Source organism: Eublepharis macularius, chromosome 8 (assembly GCF_028583425.1).
Source record: "Eublepharis macularius isolate TG4126 chromosome 8, MPM_Emac_v1.0, whole genome shotgun sequence".
Taxonomy (NCBI): domain Eukaryota; kingdom Metazoa; phylum Chordata; class Lepidosauria; order Squamata; family Eublepharidae; genus Eublepharis; species Eublepharis macularius.
In genome coordinates, this window is record NC_072797.1 from 141,674,357 (window position 1) to 141,701,258 (window position 26,902).

Here is a 26,902-nt window from a genome sequence, read left to right on the forward strand (position 1 = left end):
TTCTAATCAACATAGCAAGTTTTGCCATCTTTGCAAATTCCAACACTTTTATCAACTATTCCTCTATTGTAGGCAGTGTTGGACTCTTCCAGTTTTGTAAGCTCAGTGGCGTTTTTAAAACCTTTTTCCTCCCGCCAGTCCTCAGCAGGCTGGAGGACAACAGAGAGGGAGGTCAAAAGTTTGTCTTGGTGTCCCTCAAGGTAGGTTAAGCGAGGAGAAAGTGACTCGCCTGAGGCCACCCAGCAAGTTCCCAGGGCAGGGCGGGGATTCCAACCTGCGTCCTCCTGATCGACCCTCTAACCACCACACTCCATTGGCTGTCACTAGAAAAAAACATTTATTTCAATATGCACTTGAACTCATCATACAGATTTGTGATGGGAAACTGTACTGGGCAATTGTCCTTGAGTGCTTTTGCTGTATGTGTATCAAACTCCCACAAGGACAGCAACAGGGAGAAGAAAGTTCTTAGCTCATTCCAGTGGGAACCAATATGGTGCGGGAGAGTATCCAGTTAGGATCTAGATCTTTTTTGTATACAATATGTATTAAATAGCTAATCACAAGCTCATAACCAAATCTATTTTACAATTTATTTACAAATTACAGGGTGTTTTTTTTAAAACGAATAATCAGGTATAGCATAGCAAAGAATACATACAGGTGGATTCCATCTTGGAATTTGGAGTTCCAATACATGAAAAAGATAAGAGCCAAATTTGTACAATAACAGCTTAAAAGCAGCATGCATCAGAAGTTAGAAATCAAAACATTGCAAGATGCTAAATATTAAAGTATACTGTAAAAAGTATAAAGTATATATAGCAAGTTTATTAAAAACCCTAAATCCAATTCCAACTTTAGATTGGATACACATAGAGCAGAGTTTTGTTTATCCAAAAACTTGCATGTAATATTTTGGAATAATCCAAAGGAAAGACCAAACTCTATTGCTGATAATGTTTTACTTTTAAATTCACGTCGAATAGTTGGTGTAACAAGAGGCTTTTTCACGTCGAATAGTTGGTGTAACAAGAGGCTTTTTGCAAGAAAGGGAAATTCCCCAACAGAATCACATCGAGTGGCTGTTCTTTGTACATTCCTCAGGGAACCTAGTGGGGGTCACCTGGCACATGCCCGGGTCTCTCTCTCTCTCTCTCTCTCTCTCTCTCTCTCTCTCTCTCTCTCTCTCTCTCTCACTCACACACACACACACACACACACACACACACACACACACACACACATCAGTTTTCTCTTGTTTGGCAGTTGCATTTGTGCAGCCGCATTGGGGGGTGGGATCCAGGGATCCATTCCACACAACAGAGCAGCACACATAGTGTGGTGCTTAGGATGTGTTCTGTAATGGGAGGGGGGGTGAGATGAAGGCAGGTGACAAAGCCAGCCAAGACATAAGCCAGTTCCATGGGCCCCAGCCTCACACCAACCCCCAGTGCCAGTCGTATTGCCAGACTGAGCCAGGCACCCAATGGGAGGGCTGGGGCCAGGGATACAGGGAGTGGGTGTGGCACCCCCAGCACCCCTGGCGTCAGTCCCAGGGAAGCCTGGCTGTTGACATCATTTCCACAAGTATGCTTCAAATGTTTGAGAGTCTAGGGACACTTGATGCGTTACAAAGTCCTTGTGTTAGTTGAGTGTCAACACTATGATTTTACATCAGCCATTGAATGGGAGTTTGTTCCTTCCCCACTTTCCCTTCTCCCCTCACAACCACCAGCAGATGCAGCGCCATTTCCCGTTTCCTCAACCCCACTCCCCCACCCCCAGTAGAGCGACCATTGGCTCCATTGCAAAAATTACATGCTGCCAGCCACGGATGGAATGTGATTTCCCAACTGAGCCAGCAGTATCACCATGGGGCGGTTTGAGGAGACAAAACCAGCGTGGGAGTGGAAGCTGAAGCCCCTTCTACCAGGCCACATGTTGCGCTCATGAGAAGAAAAGGGTACAAATGAGTCTGGGGTGTGCAAAACTCCCATGGAGTGCCTTGCAACAAACATGAGGGCTTTGTAGCATGTGCAACTGCTGCCTCACCTGAGACCTGGGCTTTAATGGGGCATTTCGCTCAATAATGTCAGAATGAGCCGCTCTATCCTCCATCAAAAAGAGTCCAGTAGCACCTTTAAGACTAACCAATTTTATTGTAGCATAAGCTTTCGAGAATCACGATTTTGATTTTGCTACTACAGACTAACTCCTCTGGATCTATCCTCCATGGCGCAGGAACAAGGAGGAAGTGCTCCCCCTGTTTGGGAAGGACGCCAGTTCATTATGTAAAAGAGTGCGCTTATCCCAGTCTTCTAATCTGATATGTAGAAGCAGCCAACATCCAGGCCCTCCTTCCTGGCACCCCTCCCAGCCTTGCCGGTCTTTCATATAAGCTGAATCTTCTCTTCGAGAGGAAACCTGCTTGACAGGGGAACCCTTCCGAGGGCAGAGTAAGGAGGAAAGGGAGTCCCCCCTGCAGTTAGGATGCTGAGCCACTCGTGTCTGAAAAGCCTTCTCTTCCTCATGTCCACCTGGGGCCTTTGTTCGAGCCATTCCTCACCTCGTCCGCTTCGTTTCTCCGCCTTTCTGGACCCCACACAGCAGATCCACCTGCGATGGGACCATGATTCAAAGGAACTGATGACCTTTGAGCTTGAAGTCCAGTCCACAGGATGGGTGGCGTTTGGCTTCACCACTCATGGACAGCTGCCCGGGGGAGACGTCGTGATTGGTGGAGTCCTTCCCGATGGCAACATGTATTTCTCAGTGAGTTGCAAACACACTTAGCTTTTCACATGCTGGGGCAGGAAGAAGGACTCTTGTAATTTCAAGTGAAGTTACAAATGACCTTAGGAGCAATTGTTTCCCCAGCCCACTTATAACAGGATTGGATCTTCCACTGTTAGTCCCTTCTCAGTTGTGTACAACTCCTACCACATGTGACATTGTGCATCCAATGATTTAATATCTGGGGCCATGCTCACATATTCACTACATTAAATGTTACATGTTGTTGAAGTTGCTCCAGTCAATATATTTATTCATCATTTAAGACATTTTTTAACCTAACTTTGTCCTGTGACGGTGAAAATCCCTTATGGATTTGGCAATGCTCCCTTTCTAAGCATGCTCAGATCACCTGTGTGTGCTCAGTGACAGCCTGTGGGGGCTGTGGCCCTTGCTGTGCTACCTCAACATGGGAAGAGAAGAAGCCCTGTTAGAGGGGGAAGTGAAAACAAAGGTGTCTGCCCAGGGGTGGATGCGCCGTTTACACCACCAGGGAGAATCCTGGTGGGCCACTTCCGTAAGACCCCCACCTTCGGTAAGACAGCCACAGAGGGGTAGTACAGTAGCACCTGCCTCTGCCCTAATGGCCTGGAACTGCCAGCAAGGCAGGCCCTTCCTTCACCTTGCCAAGCTAGGAGTGGGGTGTCTGGCCAGAAGGAGCATGGTAGGGCCCAGTTTTGTTCTGCTGGATCAAACATGCCTGAGCCACAAGGTAGAGAAGGGGCATGGCAGCGCCTGGCTTCACCCTGGGATGGTCAGGAACTGGTGCAGCTGGTGAGAAGGACCACATAAACGCCTCCCCCTTTCTCTTCAGCCGGCTCTTGGTTCCTCCATTAGTGAGGAGTGCGTGGGGGGCGGAAGGGGCTATTGCCCGGTCTCCCCCTCTGTTGTAGTCTCCCAAACACCCCTCCTTGTTCTGCATAACTTTTTAATATACCTTTTTAATATACCTTGTCAGCTTGTGGAAAAATTTAAGAGGCTGTGGTGACTATTGCAATGCAGGTTTGCAAAATGTTTCAGGGATGCCTTTCCTCATGTTGCATGGCACCTGAGGTGCACATTTCTCACTTGGTTTCTTCCCTTGCTCGGTCGTTTGGTGCCAGTGTGAATTAGCAAACTGCTGACCTAATTAAAAAGCAGGAGGTGGGATTGAAAAGACTGTGAGCCAAGTTCCACACACAGGATATGGCTCTTTCCCACATGATGCTTCCCACGGCAGCTCTGCAATGCTGCTCCTGAGGTGTGTAAGGGGGTGGGGGTGGGGCTGCACTGGGAGAGGAAATCATGAGAACCATTTGCACTCGAGCACTAACTGAAGGGCCCTTCCCCTTGCAAACAGAGTGTATGGATCCAACCCATTGTGCTGGCAGCGATGGGCAGACTGCCTCTGTGACGGCTCAGTGATATTGCAGCCAAGTGGTGTGCGTGCACAAACCAGCCTGTGGAGGCACATCTGCACAGCTCTGAATGGGAGAATGCCTTCATTGGGCTAGCCAAGCAAAATTCTCATTTTATAAGTAACAATAAAAGTGTAGATGGCTGGCGAAGGCAATGGCAAACCACCCCGTAAAAAGTCTGCCAAGAAAACATTGTGATGCGCCGTCTCCGCCATGGGTCAGTAATGACTCGGTGCTTGCACAGGGGACTACCTTTACTTTTACCTTTAAGTAACAATACAAGTTACTGCTTGGGAAAGGAAGGAGTTTATAATGTTTCTGTATAGATTTGGTGAGCATTTTCCTTGCTTCAGATCATCTGCTTTCACATATATATATATGCCAAATTTTGCTTCACGCTTCTCTGAGAAACCTGAGGGAGGAAAGCCAATGCTATTAATTCCTGCGATAATTATCAAGGGAGATCTCCAGGCCCCACTTGGAGGTAGGCAAAGCCTGGAGAGAAAGGAACTGTTGTCAGTAAAGCAAAGTCAGGCGTTTTTCTTTCTTTTTTATTGATAATAATTTTTATTTTATTAATAAGATTAAAAGCCCAGTAAAGGGGCAGAGAAAGGAAACATTTAAGAAAGAGGAACAGAAAGAGCAAAAAAGGAGAAAAAGAAAGAAATGAAAATTAAAGAAAAAAACAAAGAAAATGATACATATTTCATTTTTCGTTTTCCTCTACAACACCTATTATATCTTTACTTGTAGTTTTAATACCTCTAAAATTGATCTTCTCAATACTGCCCCCTTTCTATTTATTTTTCCCAGGTTTATCTTCTTAGAAATCAAATCCACAAACCATCAATTCATTTTTTTTCTCGTCTCATGCAGAAAGTCAATAAGGGGTTTCCAATTAACCATGCAAGTAGACAGTGTTTTATCTCTAAATCAGCTGTAAGTTTAGCCATCATTACATTACAGTTTAGCCAAACTTACAGCCATCAGCTGTAAGTTTAGCCATAACTCCATCATTTTCACAATCCAGTCATCCATTGAAGGCAATACTGTACTTTCCCATTTTTGCGCATATAAAAGCCTAGCCGCCCTTGTCATATATAGAAATAGAATACCATTTTGTTTTATTTATTTATTTTTGTCATTTATTTATGTCATTTGTATTTCGCAACTGTTTGTCTATTAGGCCCAACAAAAAGGCTTCTGATTTAAATTGTATATTGATCTTCAAAATTTTCTGTATTATCATATGAATTTGTGACCAAATTTTTTTTGCTTTAAGACAAGTCTACCAAAGATGATAAAATGTTCCTTCATGTTGCTCACATTTCCAACATACCTTTACTCATTTTTGCTAGTTTATCAGGAGACATATACCACCAATACATCATTTTGTAAAAAAAATTCTTTTAGTGTGGAGCTCAAAGTGAATTTAAGCCCCTTTGCTCACATGTTTTCCTACTGGCCCATGTGTATATTATACCCAAAATTTTGGCCCATTTCACCATACAGTATTTCACACATTCTTCTTCCATTTCAAATTTCAACAAAAGTTTGTACATTTTGGCAATAATGTGTTCATCATTTGTACAAATCTCTTTTTCAAACTCTGTTTTATCGTAATCAAAGCCCTATAATTTTTTATCTGATTTAAACCTTTCTAGCAATTGTGCATAGAAGAACCATTGACATTTATAGCCTTTAGCTATGAGATCTTCCCTTGTCTTCAATTTATAGTCTCCTTGTGAGAACTCAATTCTCCATACGTCAACCATCTCTGTTTGGTTATCATTTTCACTTCTATAGAAAGCTTCCTGTGTTGAGATCCCAAGCGGTGTCTTCTGTGATAGTTTATATTTGTTCCAAATTCTCAAGATGGCTCTCCTAATATAATGTTTTTTGAAGTCTACATTGACCTTTACTTTATCATACCACAAATAAGCATGCCATCCAAATCTCAGGTCATGACCTTCCAAAGTCAAGAGCCTATCGTTTCTCAGAAGCATCCATTCCTTCATTCACATTAGTCACGACGAGGCAGCAAAATACAACTTCAAGTCCGGTAGACCTAAACCACTTTTTTCCTTTGCATCTTGTAAAATTTTGTATTTAACTTCTTTTTCCCCCTTGCCATATAAATGTTGATATATCCTTTTGCCACTGTTTAAATGGTACTTCTGAAATTAAAACAGGTATTGTGTAGAACAAAAACAGTATCCTAGGTAAAACCTTCATCTTAATAACTGATATTATCCCCAACAAGGACAACTGTACTTTATCCCATCTTAACATATCCTTTTTAATTTCTTTCCATGTCTTAACAGTTATTTTGAAATAACATACAATTCATCCCCGTCAACGTGATACCTAAATATTTTACCTTTTTTTCAACCTTGTGACTTGTTATTCTCATGAGTTCTTCCTGGCTTTTAGTATCCATATTTTTCATTAACTTTTTTTTCTGTTCATTTATTTTGAAATCTGCCAGAGTACCAAATTCTGTCAACTTCTCCATCAAAGTTTCAATTCCCTCTAGTGGATCTTCAAAGATTAAAACTAAATCATCTGCAAATGCTCTTAATTTATACGACTCTTTTTAATTGTTTATGCCTCTTATTCTTTCCTCCTGTCTAATGTCTCTATTCAAAACCTCCAACACCAAAATAAAAAGAAGTGGTGAGTGGTAATGGACATCCTTGATGTGTTCCTTTTTTATATCTCACATGGTTTTGTTAATTCTCCATTAACAATAATTTTAGCGGTCTGTGAAGTGTAAACTGATTTCACCCATTTTATAAAATTCTCCCCAAAAATTCATCTTTTCCAACACTTGGAACAGAAAAATCCAGTTCAGATTGTCAAAGGCCTTCTCCGCATCCAAGAAAATTAGAGCTGTTTGTTTTTCGTTATGTTTATCCAAGTATTCCACTATATCCAGTACAGTTCTGACATTGTCTTTCAACTGTCTTTGGGGCAAAAAACCACTTTGATCTTCATGAATTTGCAGTCATTATTCAACAATGATATAAGTCTATAATGTGTCAAATCTTGCTCTTCTTTGCATATCAGTGTAATGTTAGCAACTTTCCAAGTCTCCGGCATCTTTCCTCCCAACAAAATCAAATTCATTGTATTTTGCAAAGGTACTAAAATCTCATCTTCAAAGCATTTCTAATACCGGCCTAATAGTCCATCAGGAGGACCTGGTGACTTCCCAGTTTTCATCTTTTTAATTGCTTCCGCCACTTCTTGAATTGTTATTGGGCTGTTCATCGTTGTTTTTCTGTAATTTTAAGTGGCTTCTGTTTTGTTAAATAATCATTCAGTTTCTTTGAAGAAATAGCCTGCCTTCTATATAAATTTGAATAATACATTTAAAAAGTCTTTTGAAAGGCCCCGTTTTCTGTTAACATACTATTCGCATCTTGCAATTTTAAAATCATTCTCTCTCTCTCTCTCTCCTTTCTCAGTTTATATGTCAACCACCTTCCCAGTTTATTAGCAAATTCAAAGTTTCTCTGCTTAGCAATGTTCAATTTTTTCTCAAAGTCCCTTATTGTTAATATTGAGAGCTGTTGCTGTTAGCATTTTATCTCTTGTTGCACCTTGACATTCCCAGGCACCTTTTAAAATTCTCCTTCCTTTAAAAAAAATTTCTTGCAGAATATCTTGCATTTTTTCCTGCTTTTGGGGGGGGGGGGTGAGGGTGACCTGGCTGCGACATCTGTCACCCCGTTGATCGCCAGGGTTGATTCAGCTGGCCCTGCTTTTCCCCCTTCAGTTCTGAATTATGATGTCTGAAATGGTCTCTTACAAATGCTTTACTTGCACCTCAAACCATTCTTAAATCTATACCCTTATTCAAATTTAATTCAAAAAATTTCAGCCTTTTAAAACAATCCTCTACAGTTGCTTCTTTCTGTATTAAAGAGTCACTTAATTGCCACCTAAATGTATTAAATTTGGTTCTATAACTTACACTTACAGGATTATGGTCAGGAAAAGACTTTGGCAATATCTCCACTTTACCAATTTTGGTCACCAGGTTTTCTATAGTTTTTCTTTCTTTCTTTCTGAGAACTAGAATTATTTTTTTAAAATAGCAGCGCACTTTGGGTGAAGACGACAGAGTTTGGCAACAGAGCTCACCCCTCCCAGGCCTGCCAAAGTCCACGGGCTCTCTTCCCCCACCCTGCCTCTAGCTCTGGAGTTGCTCTAGGCTCCTGCCCAGGCCTCATAGATTTCAAGTATTACGGTTCAGTGTTACAGAAACTTGCTTCCACTTCCACAGGGCCTGGTGAAGAGGGAACGCTTTGTGTGTGAAGTGCCATTAAGTTGCAGCTGACTTATGGCGACCCCTCATGGGGCTTTCAAGGCAAGAGATGGACAGCGATGGTTTGCCATCGCCTGCCTCTGCATAATGACCCTGGACTTCCTGGGTGGTCTCCCATCCAAGTACTAACCGGGACTGACCCTGATTAGCTTCTGAGATCTGACAGAATCAGGCTAGCTGGGCCATCTAGGATCATCCAAGTGAAAGCTTGAGGCCACAAATATAATCCAAAATCTTTGTGGCAGATCCTCCTGTATGGAGCTGGAAGGTTTTTCATTAAATTTTCAGCACAGCTGCACCTACACAAATCACAAACTTAGCTTTACACAGAACCCTAGCCACATTTCCTCGACAATGAAGTTAATGCCACTTCCTTCCATGAAAGTAAGCATTTTGTTTGCAGCCTTGCAGCCTGTTTTGTGCATGTTTATTCTAAATCACACTGAGTTCCAAATATGCTGTCAAGTACATATCCATAGGGCTGCAGCCCAAGCTTTGGAGCGCCATAGGAGGGAGTCCGTGAGGGTGTCCAACTGGCCAATTTCCCACTAGTATGACCAGCTTTGTCCCCTTCTAGCTGGTGGCCAGACAAGGCTTTTTTCTTATGATGGGAGAAGCCAGCTTTTAATTAATTGTATTGTCGACGGCTTTCACGGCCGGAGAACAATGGTTGTAGGAACTACAATGCCAAGACCACAGCAATACAGCCCAGAAAACCCACAACAACCATTTTAACTAATTCTTTGTTGTCCTGAAAACTGGAAGAACTCCTCTGTTCCTTCTCTGAAGCCCTGCTGTGGGCGCCTCGGCTTTCTGAGGCTAAGACAGGCGGCAACTCAAGAAAAAGCCTTCTGGGTTCTGGTGCCAATTATGGACTGCCCTTCCCAGGGATATTTATCTGTCCCCTTCTATCACTGTCATCTACCAGTGGGTGAAGACTTCTTTGTTTGGTTTGGGGTTCCCTCTGTTATCCTTCTTTCCGCCTTACTTTTTCATTTGTTGTCTTATGTTTTATGGATGCATTTTCACTCTATTTTTAATGGGGTTTAATGTGTTTTTATGATGCTGTTTTCATTGTTAGCCACTTTGTGGCTCTGATGGGGCAAAAAGTGGGATATAAATGTTGTAAATACACTTGGCTTGTTTCGGTCAAGATCAGAGAATCCCCTTCCATCACCCAAAGTCGTCCAGTTTGTTCTGATCACAAGGGACATGAGAGGGGGATTTCTGCAAAGCCTTCACCTCTGCTACTGGCTCAGGTGCCCCTCCCCTTCCCCTCCCTCCCCCCTCAGCCTTGCAGCACATGGACCCCAACTCTGGGTGGGTGGGTGGGCTTTGGGCAGGCCCCACCCCTTCCAAGAGCTGCCAGATCTAGAGTGGTTCCATTTTATTCTGCAAAGAAGGTGAGATCAAGAGAGAAGGACTGAGCCAAAACCATGCAGTGAGCTTCATTGCTGAGCAGAGATCTGAACTCAGATCTTCCCTTATCTAAATGCCTCATTTTATCCACACTGGCAATTTTTATCTTCTGGCTTTTCTGAGGAGCTTCTTGCTATTTCCCTTAGGACTGGCACATTGTGGACGAGCACACCATTGTGGAGGACGAAAGCCAGGACTACAAGTTGCTGTCAATGAACCAAGATGAGACTTCCACCACCATCACATTCCAGCGCTATTTTCAAACCTGTGATGCTCATGACCAGCCCATCACGGTAAGATCATGCTCAGGGCCAGGGCTCATTTCGAGGGGGAATGTGCAGGAACGCAGTTCCAGCAGTTCCCCCCAGAGAGGTCACGTCAGGTGGACCCGCCCACCTGACTCTCGGTCATTTTGTGACTGTTTCGGCCTGGATTCAGACCGAAACAGCCCATATCAGGCCTCTGACCGATGGTGCATCACTCTCCCGCTCATCAGCGGCCCGATCCTGACCATTTTAGGCCCCTTTTCAGCCATTTCCAGCCCCTTTTTGCCATTTTGGGCCCAATTTCAGCTCTGAATGGTCAGGATTAGGTCCAAAACAGATGTCAGGGGGTGTGGCATATGCAAATCAGTTATGCTAATGACACAATTCCTGTGATGTCGAGGGGTGTGTCATATGCTAATGAGTTATGCTAATGAGCTCTGTTAATGCGTTCCTCCAGCTCTTTTTCTACGAAAAGACCCCTGCTCAGGGCACAAACAAGGGGGCACCTCCAACTAAATTGAAGCATCACAGTTGAGTTGGAGCACAGCCCAAATAAGCGTCTTCAGTGTGCTTTGCTCCTCTGTTGGACTGTAGACAAATTTTTATTTTTTTTAAAAAAATTGGCCACAAAGGTCAAAATTGAAGCATGTGCTTAGCTCCTCCCACCAGAACCAATGAGACTGAAGTGCTGAAAAGGGCTCAATATTTATTGCTTGGGTACATTTTCATCCTGATCTTCAACCAAAGGGCTACCCAAAGTGGCTCATTCATAAAAAACAATGAAAATAAAAATACAATAGAAGATATAGAAAAATATATGCAAAAGGATATATACAAAAGGAAAGGGGCCAACCATAAATATCATTGCCATAAGCTTTTGACTGGATTGGGCTCCAGTGGGAGCATTACTGTTTCCCCCGCCTGGCTCCAAACCGATCCAGGCCATTTCGGCCCGGATCTGGGCCCAAAAGGCCCAAAATGGCCACTTTTGGCCATTTCGGGACATTTTCTGTGGGACTGGGGCAGAAACAGCCAAGTTTGGGTTGGTGCCACGTGGGAGAAGCCTCCCCCTCCTGGCACCAACCCAGTCCTGGCCATTTCAGCCCCGATCCAGGCCAAAATGGGCCCAAACTGGCCATTTTTGGCCATTTTGGCTTCATTCCTGCTGGGATCAGGGCCAGAATGGCTGGGATTGGGTCAGTGTCGGGTGGGGGAACCCTCCCTTGCCTGGCACTGACCTGGTCCTGGTTGTTTCAGCCCTGATCCGGGCCCAAACGGGGCCCAAATGGCCATTTGGGGCCATTTGGGGCCCATTTCGGCCGAGATCAGGACCAAAACTGCCAGGATTGGGTTGGTGCCCGGCGGGGGTTCCTGCCCCTTCCCAGCACTGACCCAGTCTGGGCTGTTTTGGGCCCGATCTAGGCAATGGGCCTGTTTCAGCCTGGATTGGGGGCCTGATCAGGCCACTGCCAGGTGGGGGAACACTCCCCTGTCCAGCAGCAGCCAAATCCCGGCCATTTCTGCACAGTCATGGGGTGTGGCGTATGCTAATGAGTTATGCCAATGAGTTCCTGCAGCTCTTTTTCTACGCAACGACCCCTGGAGAAATCCCTCGATCTGTGCCTGATTTAGGTATTTCCAGCCTTGCTCCCAGCAGCAGCCAAGAAGGGACACGATGCAGGGAAGAGGAGGGCGGACGTGCTTGGAGGGGCATGCTGTCCGCTTGAGCGTGCAAGGGCCTTGCCGGGCACCATTGATACGAGTGGGCTCCTGGCCTGTGAAGATGCTGGAAGCCCAAACTGGGGAGGTTGGGGGCAATGGCATGGTGAGAGGGACCCTGTTCTCACCGAAAAATTTCATTGGATTGGAAAAACTTGCCAAAATCTCCCACTCAGTAAGGTTTAATATGTAAGGGTTAATACTGAGGCAATAACTTGGCAGTGGCGGGCAAGGCGGGGCCCCCGGCCCTGAGTGGTTTGATGGGGAGGGTAATTCTCTTGGCTATAGAAAAATCTCACAGGTGACTTTCTCCAAGCAAGATAAGTGGCTGCAGATTCCTCTCCACAACATTTGTCCAGGGCAGATGAAAAAAGATCGAGTCGTCTCTGATCCCTCCCGATCAGTTGCTGGAGGAAGGTTTAATGCTTTGGATTTTGCTGGGGTGGTCAATGGTCACCTCCCCCCCCCCCACACCCCTTATTTGTACTACAGATACCCAAACTGTGTCTAGAAGGTTCGGTTTGTTGCCTCCCGGGGAATTGGTTGTGCAGGCGGTGGCAAGAGGGAGCTGGCAGCGGCAATGGGCTCCTCATCCCTCTCAACAGCGCCAGCGAGCTTGGCTCCCTCTGGCTGCTGAGTGCATTTAGGGGAGCAAGGGGAGCTGGTGGGGGTGAGAGGAAGCCGAGTAGACGAGATGCCTAGAGAAAGAACCTCTGCCAGGAAGAAGAGGGAATCTCTCCCTCTTCTCCCTGGCAGAGGTTCTTTCTCATTACACTTCCTGTGGAACCTTATGGGAAACCCAAGCGTGTCCTCCATGCATCAGGCGTCTCGTCTGTTTTGGCCCCAGTGTAGCAAACTACACATCAAAGGGATAGTTTCAGACAGAGCACAGCGTCTTCCTTTGTCTCTCTCTCTCTCTTTCTCTCTCTCTCTAGAAAGCCCCCTCATTACCTGAGACCGGGAACAAAGGGCAGCTTACAGACCCTTTACTTCTTACATGTATGCCTGTTTTTATGTAGTTTGAACCCCGGGCCCAGTGGTGCTTCAGTCAGAGCTCAGGAGCCTCTATCCCAAAGAAAGGAGAGCCTGTCATGTCTGAGCCCCATCCATGCCAATTTTGATTCTGTTCTGCTGAACATAGTGTATCTAGCTATAGCTCAATATCACTTTGCGAGTGTCATAACTATTCTTTCTCAGGCTTTCACAGGTGTTTATCCGTCAGGCTGGAACAGCTTCCAGGGTTTATGACTTTGTGCTCCTTCTCAGATGGTGCTGTGTCTTGCCTCCTAGTAACTCATTGTGATATCACAAATATGTGAAATGTTCTCACACAATGAAAGCACCAAAGTATTGTTTACAGTTGGGAGGGGGGGAGAAAGGAGCAAACCAGAAGGGTAAAAGAGAAGCATCTCTCCCGTGATGCCATTCCTGTCAACTTCTACTCATGCTGCTTAGATGCCTGCCTTGCTTCTATGCAGCCCTATGGACTTGCATATAGAAATGTGATTTCTGAATAAAATCCGTTTGACTAAGTACTGGTGTCTTACTGCCAATGGGCCAGAGATCTGTCTGCTGCATCCTGTCCCCCACAGCCTGACAGAGCCCAAGAAAGCCCCTCTGGCTTGTATCTTCCCACTCTCCTCAGCCACGTTTGGAGACTTTTTCCAATAGAAGAGACTCTCTCCATTCAGAGGAAGGGTCCTTGGGCTGGAGGAAGGCTTTGTGCTTGGCTCAGTGCTGTAGTCTCTTTGTAAAGAGATTCCAGGGAAGATAAGTGTCTCAGTGTCACTGGTAGCTTGCACATTGTCATGGTCTGAATCCAGAGTGGTGTCTTGTTCTCTACCTTGGGGTGCAACAGAAACACGGCATTGCTTGGAGATCCAGAGGTACCACTACATTTAAGCATGCAGGCTAATTAATGTACGTGCTTCCTCTGTATTTGACTATGACATGATTTGGATGTTGCGAGTTCCAAATGTGGAAGATATCTGTACTTGGCCTTCTTTTGAGTTGCCAGTCAGCCTGCCTATTCAAGTAAATGTGACAATATTTTAGCTCTGGGTAGATTTTCTTTTTACCATCTCTCTGTGCAGGGTGACACACTACGAGTGATTTCCGGGTTTGGCCCAGACGACACAATTGATTTCTTCAAAGGAAAGCTGATCCACAAATCTCTGTTCTTAATGTTATATTTAAATGAAAACCAACTAAATACACCTAAAGAATATTACGTATATGATCTCAAACTAGATGATGTAAGTACCAAACTGCTAACAATGTAACTGAGGGTATTCCCGTCAATAGGAGATGCTCTGAGAAATTTTATTCAGCTTTGAGTTTGGCTTATTCATTACAATTTGTGGTTTTGTTCTGTCACATTTTTTATTTCACTTCATTTAACCCCCACTTCTCTCCCCAGCGGGGACCCAAAGTGGCTTGACTCAGCCTCCCCTTCTCCATTTTATCCTCACAAGAACCCTGTGAGGTGGGTTAGGCCAAGAGCATGTGACTGGCCCAAGGCCACCCAGCAAAATGCCATGACACAGAGCTAAACTACATGAGACAACTTACACAAGTTTGTGAAAGTGTTTGGAAGTATGTGCTCTACAACAAGCCCACGTCAATTTTTCTCCAAGCTGAGCACGTCCTGTAGCTTCAGTCTATGCATGTGCGCGTGTCTTTGGTCATCATAATCAATGAGTCGTCAGTGCAGAGTGCCGATTTTGGTCAGCATGCGCCTTCTCTTTGCACATGCTCAAATCTTCCTTGGCAGTACAGAGGAAATTTAGTAAAATATGGCCATTGTTTCCAATGAGAAATGTGATTGGGGGCTTTCTGGAGGCCTGGGGAGGCATTTTTGCACTGAATTTTACAAAATTTTCTGAGGACCTACTCCTAACTGTCCTCTAATTACTGCCAAAGTTTCATGAAGATCGGACTTCAAGGGGCATTTTATGCCCCCCGGCCACCTCCAATCTCCTTTATTCCCTATGGACAAAAATATGCGGACTCTCCAGGGAGGTGGGGATGGCATTTTGCAAAAGAAACCTACAGAATGTACAGGGGACATACTCCTGACTGTCCTCTAAGGACCCTAAGTCCCATGGATATTGGACACCACGGGGCATTATATGGTCCCAAAGAAGGTGCCCCCAAGCCACCTCCAATCTCCATTATTCCCTATGGGGAAAACTAGGGGAGCTAGCTAGAGGAGCTCTCTAGGGAGGTGGGGTGGCATTTTGCAAGCAACATCCACCAAATTTTCAGGGGACCTACTCCTACCTGTCCTCTGAATAACCCCCATGTTTTGGGGAGATTGGACCCTGGAGGGGCGTTTTATGGCCCTGCAAAGACGGTGACCCCAGCCACACCATTGGTTTCTTTTGTGTGGGAGGTAAATGACTCCCACTGCAGAAACACATGAATCATGGCTGCCATGGCCAGAGGCACACTCCTAATTACAATCCACACACTGGACAGCCCAACAGAACCAAAAAGAAGCCCCACCAAAATTCCAAGCAACCCCCCCACCCACCCCCGAGCAGACTGACCAGCCATTCACCATTGCTCCCTATGAAGACCAACATCACACCAGAGAATCACTCAAACCAAAATGAAGTGATGGAGGGGGGACAGTCTTGCAACTAGAAATACAGTTAAGCAAGTCTAGGCAAAGTATTCAACAACCCCCGCTTCCTACAACTTAACAATTTTCAGTCCGATTTACTTCAACAGAAAAAATGCAACACAGGCTTAAATCTATCACTGAAACCAATGACTAAAAGAACTCAGCTTGGCTGGATAGAGCCTTGAGCTTTTAAAATAAACATGCTATTCCATGTGCTACAAAACAGAATAGCAATAGCTAGACTTGGGAAGGGAAAAAGAAGTTCTTAAAAATAAGCATTTGCTGACTTCAAAATAGATCTAGAAAGATAAGCTGAACTATTGTTTAGTAGCCTTAAAATTACTCTTCTAATTTTCTGTTATTTATTTGAAGTGCTTCCCTTGCATTAGTTAGATGTGTGTGGGGGGGGGGGGTCCATTCCCTTGCTTCAGTTTGCTTCTAGTTGCCACACTGTCCCTTGCTGTGGGTAACAGTGACAGCTCAAGCAAGGAGTAGCCTCAGCGGTAACCATAACATAAGCTGAGAGATCTCTGTCTTTTGGTGCTACACCTCTGAAGATGCCAGCCACAGCTGCTGGCGAAACGTCAGGAACTACAATGCCAAGACCACGGCAATACAGCCCGGAAAACCCACAACAGCCATCATAACATAAGCGTTTGGCTACCAGCATAATAGCAAGGTGTGGCTGGGTATGACAGGTGATGCCAGACACCCGGCAGTTTGTTAATCTCATCTTCCCTTTCATCTCTCTACACTACCTTCCCGTAGAGAGATGAAATTGACAGAGCCTTCGGGGAGGCAAAGATGGGGGAAAAATAATAAATGGTCTAATAAAATGCCCTGCGCTGCTTAGGAGTTCAGTTCCCAGCAGCTACCACCTGTCTGTGAGGGTATAAGGGTTGAGGAACCCAACTCATGGGTGTGTGTCACATATTGGTTGGCCCTCAGTTTAGTCTTCGAACATCGCTAGAGTGTAAATTCAAACTTCCTCCTGCAAAGCTGTAAACTTGTACACAGATGCCTAGGGTGAAACGTGATTTCACCAGAACAACCTAATAGCTGTATTCCCCCATCACACTATGCCTTCATTTAATAGCTATTCAGCACAGTGAGGGCTTGCAATTAATGCAGAGATCACGCCCCTGAAGGAAATGGCAGTTTTGGAGGGCGGGGCCTATGGCATCATCCCTTGCTGAGACTCCTCCCCCTCCAAACACCTCTTTCCCCACGCTGCACCCCCAAACTCCGGGAATTTCCCAACTCTCCTTGCAAAGGTGCTCTGCCCTTGATCCTAGCCGTGTTCCATGGATCCATGAAGGCGGTGCCAGCCCGTGCTCTTCCCATTTATGTTGGGGTTTCTCAATGTTTAGTGTGTGCTTTGCCTTTGTTTCCTAGTTCCCCATTCCAGAGGATGATACCACGTATGCCTGTACTTTCATCCCATTTCCCAGAGTTAAGACAAAACATCACATCTACAAGGTCAGTTGCTTGATTGTGAAAGGGAAATGGGGAGCCTTGTGTCAGGGAGTTACCCCTTTGTCGCTAAGTGTGAGTTCGCTCAGTATGACACAGTTTGTGGTGTTAGAGACAGTGAACCAAGACAGGCAAAATAAAAGGTTTTTTTTTTAATTTTAAGAAATTCAAGAGAGTTAACACGCAAACACACACAAAAGCTGGTGTTACCCAGTCAAGCTTTGCAAGCATATAGATAAAATAGCAAATCCTAACTAAGACTGAGTCGGGCTATCTCAACTGAAACACTTGAACTAGCTGACTAATGATCCCACTGCTGGGCCTCACCAATAGAGTCCATAGCAGGGTAAGCTGCCGAACTGGAAGAAGGAGACTAAGGCAGTGGACGGACCCGTCCAGGTAACAGCATTCAAATCCAAGTAGCGGGAAGGAAAGCCACCCTCTTAGCTGGAAACAGTCACAGCTTAAAACAAATCCAGCCAATCAGGGCAATACACACCTTAACAATCCCTACCCTGAGAAACTTGTGAGAGGAAACAAGGCATGCCACCACACAAGTCCTGCCACAATCACGCAGGTGCAGGCAGTTGGCCTGCTGAACCCCCTCTCAAGCCAGTAAAGCTGACTTCACTCACAAGACAGCTCTTCAAGCAAACTCAGGGCAATACATTGTCTCAGGCTTAGGTTCCTTTCTTGACACTTTGCCTTTCGCCTCTCAGGACACACAGGTCATATTTTTATGTTTGTTGTATGCCAACGCTTAGGGGAGGGCGGGATAGAAATCTAATAAATTAAAAATCTAATAGAATAAAATAAAAATGTAGCAAATAAATGTTTTAAATAAATAATAATAAAATAAATAGGCTGTCCTCAGCCTCTGGAGATTTAGGGTTAAGGTTGGGTGGAGGGTTACAGGGAGGGGAAGCATTGATCCGTACTGCGACATCACTTCTGGACGTCATAATATCTAGGCAATCCCTAGAGTGGGGTTTGGGGGATTTCTAGAGAGTTGGGATGTCACTTCCACTTAAAGTTGACAGCTGACAGCTAGCACGTAGTGGGAGATGGGGGTCCGGGACATGGGGGGGCACCAGTGTCATGTGCAATGTGACATCACTTCTGGGGGAAACCTCTCTGCAAATGGGCAAGTGTGATGTTACGTGACTCTCTTTAATTGGTGGAATCTCTGTGGTAAAACCCTAGAGCAATCTGATCCCTGGAGCAGCGTGACGTCCCTTCCAGTTTTCCCTGGAAGTGATGTCACATCATGCACGATGCTAGAATTGTTTTGCTTCTGCCACAAGAAGGAGCAGCGGCAGGAAGAGAAGGTTGCCTATGGGTGGCCTCCTGCCATAGTAAGAGACCCAGCCAAGGGAAATCCACCAACGTTCTTTTTCTCCCTCACCCCCCTTCCCCGCCAGTCACCCCAGCACCAAGGGAGAGGAGGCAGCATGGTGGGAATCTGCCCGGGAGATCCAGGCAGATGGTGGTCCTCGTACACCCAGACATATATTCTCTGCATAATTAAACAGGACTGGCTTCACTTTAACTTTGAATCCATAGCAGTATGCAGACACACACAAAAGTTATAAGTACAATTTCGCCACTGGAGGGGAGGTGGCCATCTCTCCAATGTCTTCATCAACACCCAAAGGGACTCCATCATTCTGCAATGTTTTGGCCACAAAAGTGGTTTCACAGAATGATCTCTGGAGACGAGCTAAGATGAGCCGAGTGGCCAGTATAAGCAACAGAGCCGTCAGCAAATAATAATATATTTCCCCATAGAAATTATTGTACATAGTCAAATCTGATCAGCAGTGTAGTAATGCTATATTGCCCCATCTAGTATGTGATCCCTGATTAGCTGGGATAACTCAGAGAGGAAACGCTCTGCCCATTCCTGCTGACTGCTCCTATCAACCCAGGAATCCAAGCAACCTTGCTCTTCGTTTGTCTCTAGTTTGAGGCCGTAATCACACCTCGAAATGAAACCATGGTGCACCACATTCTGGTTTATGCCTGTGGCAACGCGAGCGTGCTGCCCGCCGGGGTTAGCGACTGCTACGGAGCAGATCCTGACTTTGCCCTTTGCTCCCAAATCGTCGTGGGCTGGGCTGTAGGAGGAGGGGTGAGTATGGGGGTTTTTCTTACCCCAGCAAATCCTTTCCTGCCTGCCACCAAACTATTTCTCTAGAGCTGAAAGCTTATCCTGGGCAGAGCTTTGGGTTGGCCAAATTCCAGCCATTGATTTCATATAATCTTCCAGGGAAGTGGGATTTGTTTCTTTATTTTCCTAAGAGGAAACTGAAGAAGGCAGGTATATTTTTGTCCTAATTGCATGTAGTTCTTTAGTCTTTGTTTTCGTGCTCGGCCCTTTTCAGTCACCCAGGCTGCAGTGCATGCTCTGGGCCACCCCTCTGAAATGAACGGGGGGAGCTCAAAAGCCCCCTCACATGAGCACATGATGCTGCTGTACACCGCGTCAGACCATGAGTCTATCAAGGTTAGCCATGTCTATGCGGACTGGCTTTCCAGGATCTCACCCCCCCCCCAGCTACCCCATTCCCTTAATAGGAGGTGCCAGGAACTCAAAGGGGGGCCTTCTGCAGGCCCGGCAGATGCTCTGCTCGTAAGCCGTAGCCGTATTGCAGCTACAGTCCGGATCGCTCTCTGCACAGCCATCCAGCCAGCTCGGAAGCCAAAGAACCAGACGGAACAGCCGTGGTGACTTCTCTCTTTTTCTCTCCTTCTTCCTCTTCTCCTTCTGCCCCACTAGGTCTACATGTTCCCAAATGAAACTGGCATTTCCATAGGTACGCCGAGAGATGCCCAGTGGATCCGGTTAGAAGTCCACTACAGCAATTTCAATTACATTTCAGGTGAGCAACACGGCATGAAAGTCTGATGAGGAAAGGTAGGCAGGGGATAAAGATGGGGAGAGAGGCAAGACCCCTTTGGCTCTCCTATTTCTCACTGAGGAAGAAAGCCAAGGTCTGGCAAGTACCACCTCACACTCTGGCGGGGGCCTGGCTTTATACGATGGGCTCACATGCTCCTTCATACAAAAGGTTTCTCATGGAGAAACCCATCAAGCGGAAAGCCTCACCACACAGCCCTTCTCTCTCACATATTTTTTTACTACACGCATGGAATTTTTTGGACAGGGAGCATTCTGTCAAGAACCCACGTGGAGGCCTGGCGGCACCGGAGCAGCATCGCCCCCTCCTCGCCACCTGTGCCAAAGCCCCTCCCTCTGGCCCAGAGCAGGGCTTGGATGCAGCCGGCTTTTTCACTCCCTCCACCTACTTCCCTTCTCATTACAGCACCTGTCTGCCCCACGTGGCTTTTGTCTATGCAGAGCCCATGATCCCAAGCCTGGCCTTTGGGGAGTTCAGAATGGATATCTTCCTTCCCTTTCATGAGTGGAAAAGCTGGTTGGCTCCAGCTCCAGAGGGGACGGGGTCTGTGCCTACCCTTGTCTTCCTCTTCCCACTGGTTCCAGTTCTTCATAGCTGGGATTGAGCAACCAGACGCTGCTGACACAGGTTGGACACTTGTCAGCTTCCCTCAAGTTTTGATGGGAAATTTGGCATCCTGATCTTGCAGCTTGGCTCTCCGACTGCCAACCGGGAATGGGGAAGCTGTCGTCCCCAGAGGCCTGGAACACAGGGCATATCACCGTGACTCTGAATCCTTTCCCCCTACAATTATCCATACACAATGCAAGCAAAGCAATTGCATTCACACAGTGCTGCAATATTTTTTTGTTCCGGATGGGTCTTGTCAGGCCTGATTCAGACACAGGCCTGCTCCTGAAAAGCGTCTGATTAGCTTTCCTCTGTCAGATCTTTAATCTCCTAGCAAGAGGTTCCCTGGGCAATGCCTTGGGCTCATTGTGGAGACAGAACGCAAGGAAGGACGGCTAGGGAATCTTTGCCTCCATACTGTCTTGTTTTAAAGCATAACTATGAACCTCTTTAACACCGACTAGCTCAAATAATAGGATTATTCCACATAGGAGAACAATGACACAATGTTTTACACAACAGTAAGCAGGATCACACAGTAAGGAGCCTCCTTCAAGGAAAAGCTAAGGCCCAATCTGAACTCCTGCAGTCATGGGCTTTCAGAACCGCTTCTTACAATAGCTAATTTCCCTGCAGGATAAGGTTCACAATCCTGTCTACAAAGTTATCTCTATCTGTACTCATATTTCCTCTAAAATCAAGTAAATGCTGTTTTAGCACATTCTTGCTACCTTTAACCATAACAAAGAAAATCACAAATAAATCAGTCCCCCCAAATTATCGAGCAATTAGCCTACTGGACATAGCCTCCAAATTGTACAGCAAATTTTTACTGTGCAAATTGGGGTACTGGGAGCAAGCAGGATTAAAGAACAGGGTTGGTACTCTTGATCATGCTTCCCCAGCTGGCTCAAGAGAGGATTAAGGGCCCCGCCAAGGCCATGTTGGCAACGTTTGTGGCTCTGACGGCTGCCCTCAGCTCAGTGGATTGGAACCAACTGTGAGCAAAACCAGCACCCATATCGTTAAACACCTATTGTTCCTGATTCAGGAATTTCACTCCAAAATATCTGCAAGAGTTAAAGCAGCCCCCACAGGTTCTTCTACAAAGGAAATCCCGATTACTCAGGGGGTCAAACACAGATGTGTTTTGGCCCCTTTGCTCTTTAATCTGTATCTTTAATCTGTATCTAAATGACCTACTTCCAAGTTTGTCAGGCCCTGAGTTCTTCCCTCCATATTTCCCTCCATATTTCAAGGGTCTGAAAATATCAGTTCTCCTATATGCAAATAACATAGTGCTGGTACCCTTAACTGGCATTCGTTTAAAGAGGATGCTGAATAAACTGGGCAATTTCTGTATGGGCAAGGCCCTAAACTCCAGCTTTGCCAAGAACAAAGTAATGGTTGTTGTTGTGGGTTTTCCGGGCTGTATTGCCGTGGTCTTGGCATTGTAGTTCCTGACGTCAGGAACTACAATGCCAAGACCACGGCAATACAGCCCGGAAAACCCACAACAACCATCGTTCTCCGGCCGTGAAAGCCTTCGACAATACAAAGTAATGGTCTTTAGGACGAACGTAAGAATTTTGATTAGCAGAGCAGAGTATTGCTCATTAGAACATAATAAGGACACACTCCCATGTTTAGCTCTAGAAAAATACTTTTACATATTAGAGTAAAAAGGTTACATTGGTGATAAAATAAAGAAGACTCAAGAGACACACTCTGGCATGCTAAGACTGGAGACTGAACAAAGAGCAATAAAACCGTAGTATATGTTTCTAGCTAATTGCCCCCCAATAAACTGGTTGCCCAATAGTGAATCCCAGATCTTCTTCATTAAGCATAAAGACTCACTTTAAGTGGTTGGGCTGCGAATCAGCACCCTGCTGGTTTGACCCCCCACTACCGCCATGAGCCTTGGGTGAGCTCCCCAGCTGGATTGTGGGGATAATAATAACACTGACTTGTTCACCACTCTGGGTGGTGGTGGTGGTGGTGGTGATGAAATGATCCTGTGCAAATAAGTTCACTAACTAGTGTAACGCCATCGTGACTAAGTGCAGACCGCTTGCTAAATCCCAACAAAGAGACCTTGACGATTTCAATGGTCAATAGATAAGGCAAACTCATTGGACAATGAAGAACCTTTACGTACCGAGGTGACGTTTAGGGAGACCCTCTCATGGAATGCCTGCTTGGCGATAACAGAAGCCTCAGGTTTGGGGTTGGGGGGGGGGGGGTTCTCTCCTTCCATGCCTCTTTCGAGGTTTTTAAAAAAATATATATTAAAAGTTTATAAACATCAACATACATTAAACAATAAACATAATAATAGTTAAACAATTATCAGTTTTGTTCACATTTTTCTATACAAATAAGTATTACAAATGAGTGCTTTAATAAACACAAAGTATAGTTAAAATAAATTGTAGATCCACTTCTTACAAATCTTATATCGCAAGAATGTTTTGATACATATGATTTGGCGCATGTAATTCTGTCCTATCTATATAATCCAAAAAAGGCCACCATTTTTCATAAAAGTGCATTGAAGGTGTAGAAATAGAGTGGTGTAAAGTATCTGTTATAACAAAAGCCTCAGTTTTGAGAACTACTGGGGCCATCTTTAAAATTTATACCTCGAAATGAGGATTTTTAGTGGAGCTGGCCTTGAAACTGTTCCCGTGTAAAGCCATCCCTGGACTTTTATATGGTGCAGATATCTGGGGTTGGGATGAATGTCTGATGTTGTTGGCTCTGGAACCAATCCAAAATGTTTTTTAAAGAGAATTCTAGCTCCACCTCGCAGCACTCCAGTGGCTTTAGTGCAGGCTAAATTCGGGTTCGGAGTTCATTTGCATTTGGCCTTGTTTAGAATCTTGAGAAAACAAAGGAATCTTTCCCATAGTCTGGTCTTAAGTAAAGCAATGCATTGCTGCATTCAGGCGCCATTTGCCCAGCTGTCTTTAACAATATTCCCCATTGTCATTCTCTGGAGGATGATTTTTGGGGTATCCCCTTGCCCGGTCTCGATATACAAAATGGGATCTTTAAGACTGGGGCTGTGTTGGACAGGAATACCACAAATAATGTTTACAGGTTTCTCATATATCTGAAGAAGGAAGCTTTGACTCTTGATAGCTCATATCTTGGAGATCTTGTTAGTCTTGAAGGTGCCAGTGGACTCTGATCCTGCAGGCTTCTCTCATGCATGTTTTGACTTCCAACTAAAACACCTCCTCTTTAAACTACTGTCATACGTGCTCTCCCTTGGCTTGGCATTCTTGCTTCTTGTGCCTGGGGCCCATGAGCTAGAGTTTTTTATTTACTGTCCGAGACCCGGCTCGGGGGCCTCGGACTCCGCGGACCCCCACCCCCCCGCGACAGCCACCACCACGCCCGGCCACCTACCTGGGGGTCGAGGAAGGCACGGGGAGGGGGCAGCCGAGGGGGCTCCAGGGGGCGGCGGGTGGCGGGGTTCTCCCTCGCCCGAGGCGCCGGCCGCTGCCGCCGCCGCGCCGCAGGCGGGGGCTCCGGGCCGGGCGCCGCCGGCCTCGGGGGCCCGGCGGGGCGGCGAACGGAGCGGCCCTCACCCTCCCGGGTCGCCGGCCGCCGCCGCGCTGCTCGCGGGCCCCTCGGTCCGGCCGCCAACGGCCCCTGCGGCGCCGCGGCGACTCCGGCGGCGGCCTGTGAACCGGCGCAGGGAAAGGGCCGGAGGCGAGCCGCGCCCGGCTGGGCCGAGCGGGGCGAACGCTGGCGCAGGCGCCCTCGGCCGGCCCGAGCACGCTCCCACCCCAGTGGGGCGGGGAGGGGGAGCCGACGACGCCCAGCGGGACGCCGGGGCAGAGGCGGGCCCGGCCGCACCGGGCCGGGATAGGCCCCGCCAGCTGCCCATCAGGGAGGGAGAGGACAGCCGAAGAAAGGAGGCGGGAAACCTTCACGAAGCCCACCAACGGGCTGGGGCCGGGTGGGGCCGGCGGGCGTGGCCACACCTGGCCCAGGTGGTGGGAATGGCCCTGGGTGGGGGTGCTTGGGATAGGGGGTGGAGCTAGAGGGGGAAAAGGGTATTTAGGGAAGCTCCTCAGGATGGTCGAGGAGGAGAAGGAAGCCGGCTGCCCTGACGCTAAGGTGCAGTCGGCTGGGTGGAGCCACGTGCTGCCTGGACCCCCAGAGCAGACAAGGGCCACCCATTTCTGAGGCCACCTGGGGAGGACCCTCCGGCCCTGGGCCTAGCCACGGTGCCCCGACGCCTGCAGGACGGACCCGCCGAAGGAGCCCCCCCCGCGCCGCCGCCAATCCCGCCAGGGGGCGCCACAGGACCTGACATTTACTAGAGGTCATCTTGGGGAGGTGACATGGTCTAGCCCAATCTCAGTGGATCACCGAAGCCAAACAGGGTTGGCCCCGGTCAGTACTTGGATGGGAGACCACAAAGGCCTTGCTCTGCAGAGGAAGGCAATGGCAAACCACCGCTGCCCCTTGCTTGTCTTGAAACCTCCCTGACCAGCGTTGCTATAAGTGGGTTGCAACTTGAGGGCATTCACGTACATACATCGAGGCCATCTTATTCTGTGGATCCCTTTACGCTTTGTCCATCTTCATGACTGTTCTATTCTAGGTTTCTTACAAAGTAATCCGAAACAAGTCTACTCAGAGCCAAGCGAGAAGTGACGAATGACACTTGAATGGCAAGTGAACAGACTCACGTGGAGTCCTCCCTGTTCACTTGCACTCCACTTGCACTCCACTCGAGTGCAAGTGAACAGGGAGTGAAAGTGGAGGGCAAGTGAACAGGGAGGAATCCACGTGAGTCTGTTCACATGCCATTCGAGTGTCATTTGTCGCTTCTCGTTTGGCCCTCAGAAACTGGACCAGGTCTATTCAATAGGGCTTCATCCCAGGAAACTGCTTTTAGGGTTGCACGGTTGGTTCATTGTTTGGAAGTCCCCGTATTTTGTTAAGAAAGCAGGCTGGTCCTAGTTTGGGTCTGCAGAAGCCCCTTCCCCGATCTGATGAGTCAAGAACAGCAGCGATTCCCCGCAGGCGCCCTCGGCCGGCCCGAGCACGCTCCCACCCCAGTGGGGCGGGGAGGGGAAGGGAGCCGATGGCGCCCAGCGGGACGCCGGGGCAGAGGCGGGCCTGGCTGCGCCGGGCCGGGATAGGCCCCGCCAGCTGCCCATCAGGGAGGGAGAGGACAGCCGAAGAAAGGAGGCGGGAAACCTTCACGAAGCCCACCAACGGGCTGGGGCCGGGTGGGGCCGGCGGGCGTGGCCACACCTGGCCCAGGTGGTGGGAATGGCCCTGGGTGGGGGTGCTTGGGATAGGGGGTGGAGCTAGAGGGGGAAAAGGGTATTTAGGGAAGCTCCTCAGGATGGTCGAGGAGGAGAAGGAAGCCGGCTGCCCTGACGCTAAGGTGCAGTCGGCTGGGTGGAGCCACGTGCTGCCTGGACCCCCAGAGCAGACAAGGGCCGCCCATTTCTGAGGCCACCTGGGGAGGACCCTCCGGCCCTGGGCCTAGCCACGGTGCCCCGACGCCTGCAGGACGGACCCGCCGAAGGAGCCCCCCCGCGCCGCCGCCAATCCCGCCAGGGGGCGCCACAGGACCTGACATTTACTAGAGGTCATCTTGGGGAGGTGACATGGTCTAGCCCAATCTCAGTGGATCGCCGAAGCCAAACAGGGTTGGCCCCGGTCAGTACTTGGATGGGAGACCACAAAGGCCTTGCTCTGCAGAGGAAGGCAATGGCAAACCACCGCTGCCCCCTTGCTTGTCTTGAAACCTCCCTGACCAGCGTTGCTATAAGTGGGTTGCAACTTGAGGGCATTCACGTACATACATCGAGGCCATCTTATTCTGTGGATCCCTTTACGCTTTGTCCATCTTCATGACTGTTCTATTCTAGGTTTCTTACAAAGTAATCCGAAACAAGTCTACTCAGAGCCAAGCGAGAAGTGACGAATGACACTTGAATGGCAAGTGAACAGACTCACGTGGAGTCCTCCCTGTTCACTTGCCCTCCACTTGCACTCCACTCGAGTGCAAGTGAACAGGGAGTGAAAGTGGAGGGCAAGTGAACAGGGAGGAATCCACGTGAGTCTGTTCACTTGCCATTCAAGTGTCATTCGTCACTTCTCGTTTGGCCCTCAGAAACTGGACCAGGTCTATTCAATAGGGCTTCATCCCAGGAAACTGCTTTTAGGGTTGCACGGTTGGTTCATTGTTTGGAAGTCCCCGTATTTTGTTAAGAAAGCAGGCTGGTCCTAGTTTGGGTCTGCAGAAGCCCCTTCCCCGATCTGATGAGTCAAGAACAGCAGCGATTCCCCTGTATTTCTGG

At 47.3% G+C, this 26,902-nt stretch overlaps 1 protein-coding gene across 1 annotated transcript in view; it reads left to right on the forward strand.

The window, feature by feature from the left end:
- The first annotated feature begins 2,493 nt into the window (after positions 1-2,493).
- LOC129335192 (putative DBH-like monooxygenase protein 2) overlaps positions 2,494-26,902 on the forward strand; it is a 59,061-nt gene continuing 34,652 nt past the window's right edge. Inside the window, exons 1-6 of the mRNA XM_054987630.1 lie at positions 2,494-2,775; positions 10,092-10,238; positions 14,024-14,185; positions 16,954-17,037; positions 18,995-19,162; positions 19,811-19,913. Of these exons, the coding sequence (XP_054843605.1) occupies positions 2,494-2,775; positions 10,092-10,238; positions 14,024-14,185; positions 16,954-17,037; positions 18,995-19,162; positions 19,811-19,913 (946 nt within the window). The remainder of the gene's footprint in view (positions 2,776-10,091; positions 10,239-14,023; positions 14,186-16,953; positions 17,038-18,994; positions 19,163-19,810; positions 19,914-26,902) is intronic.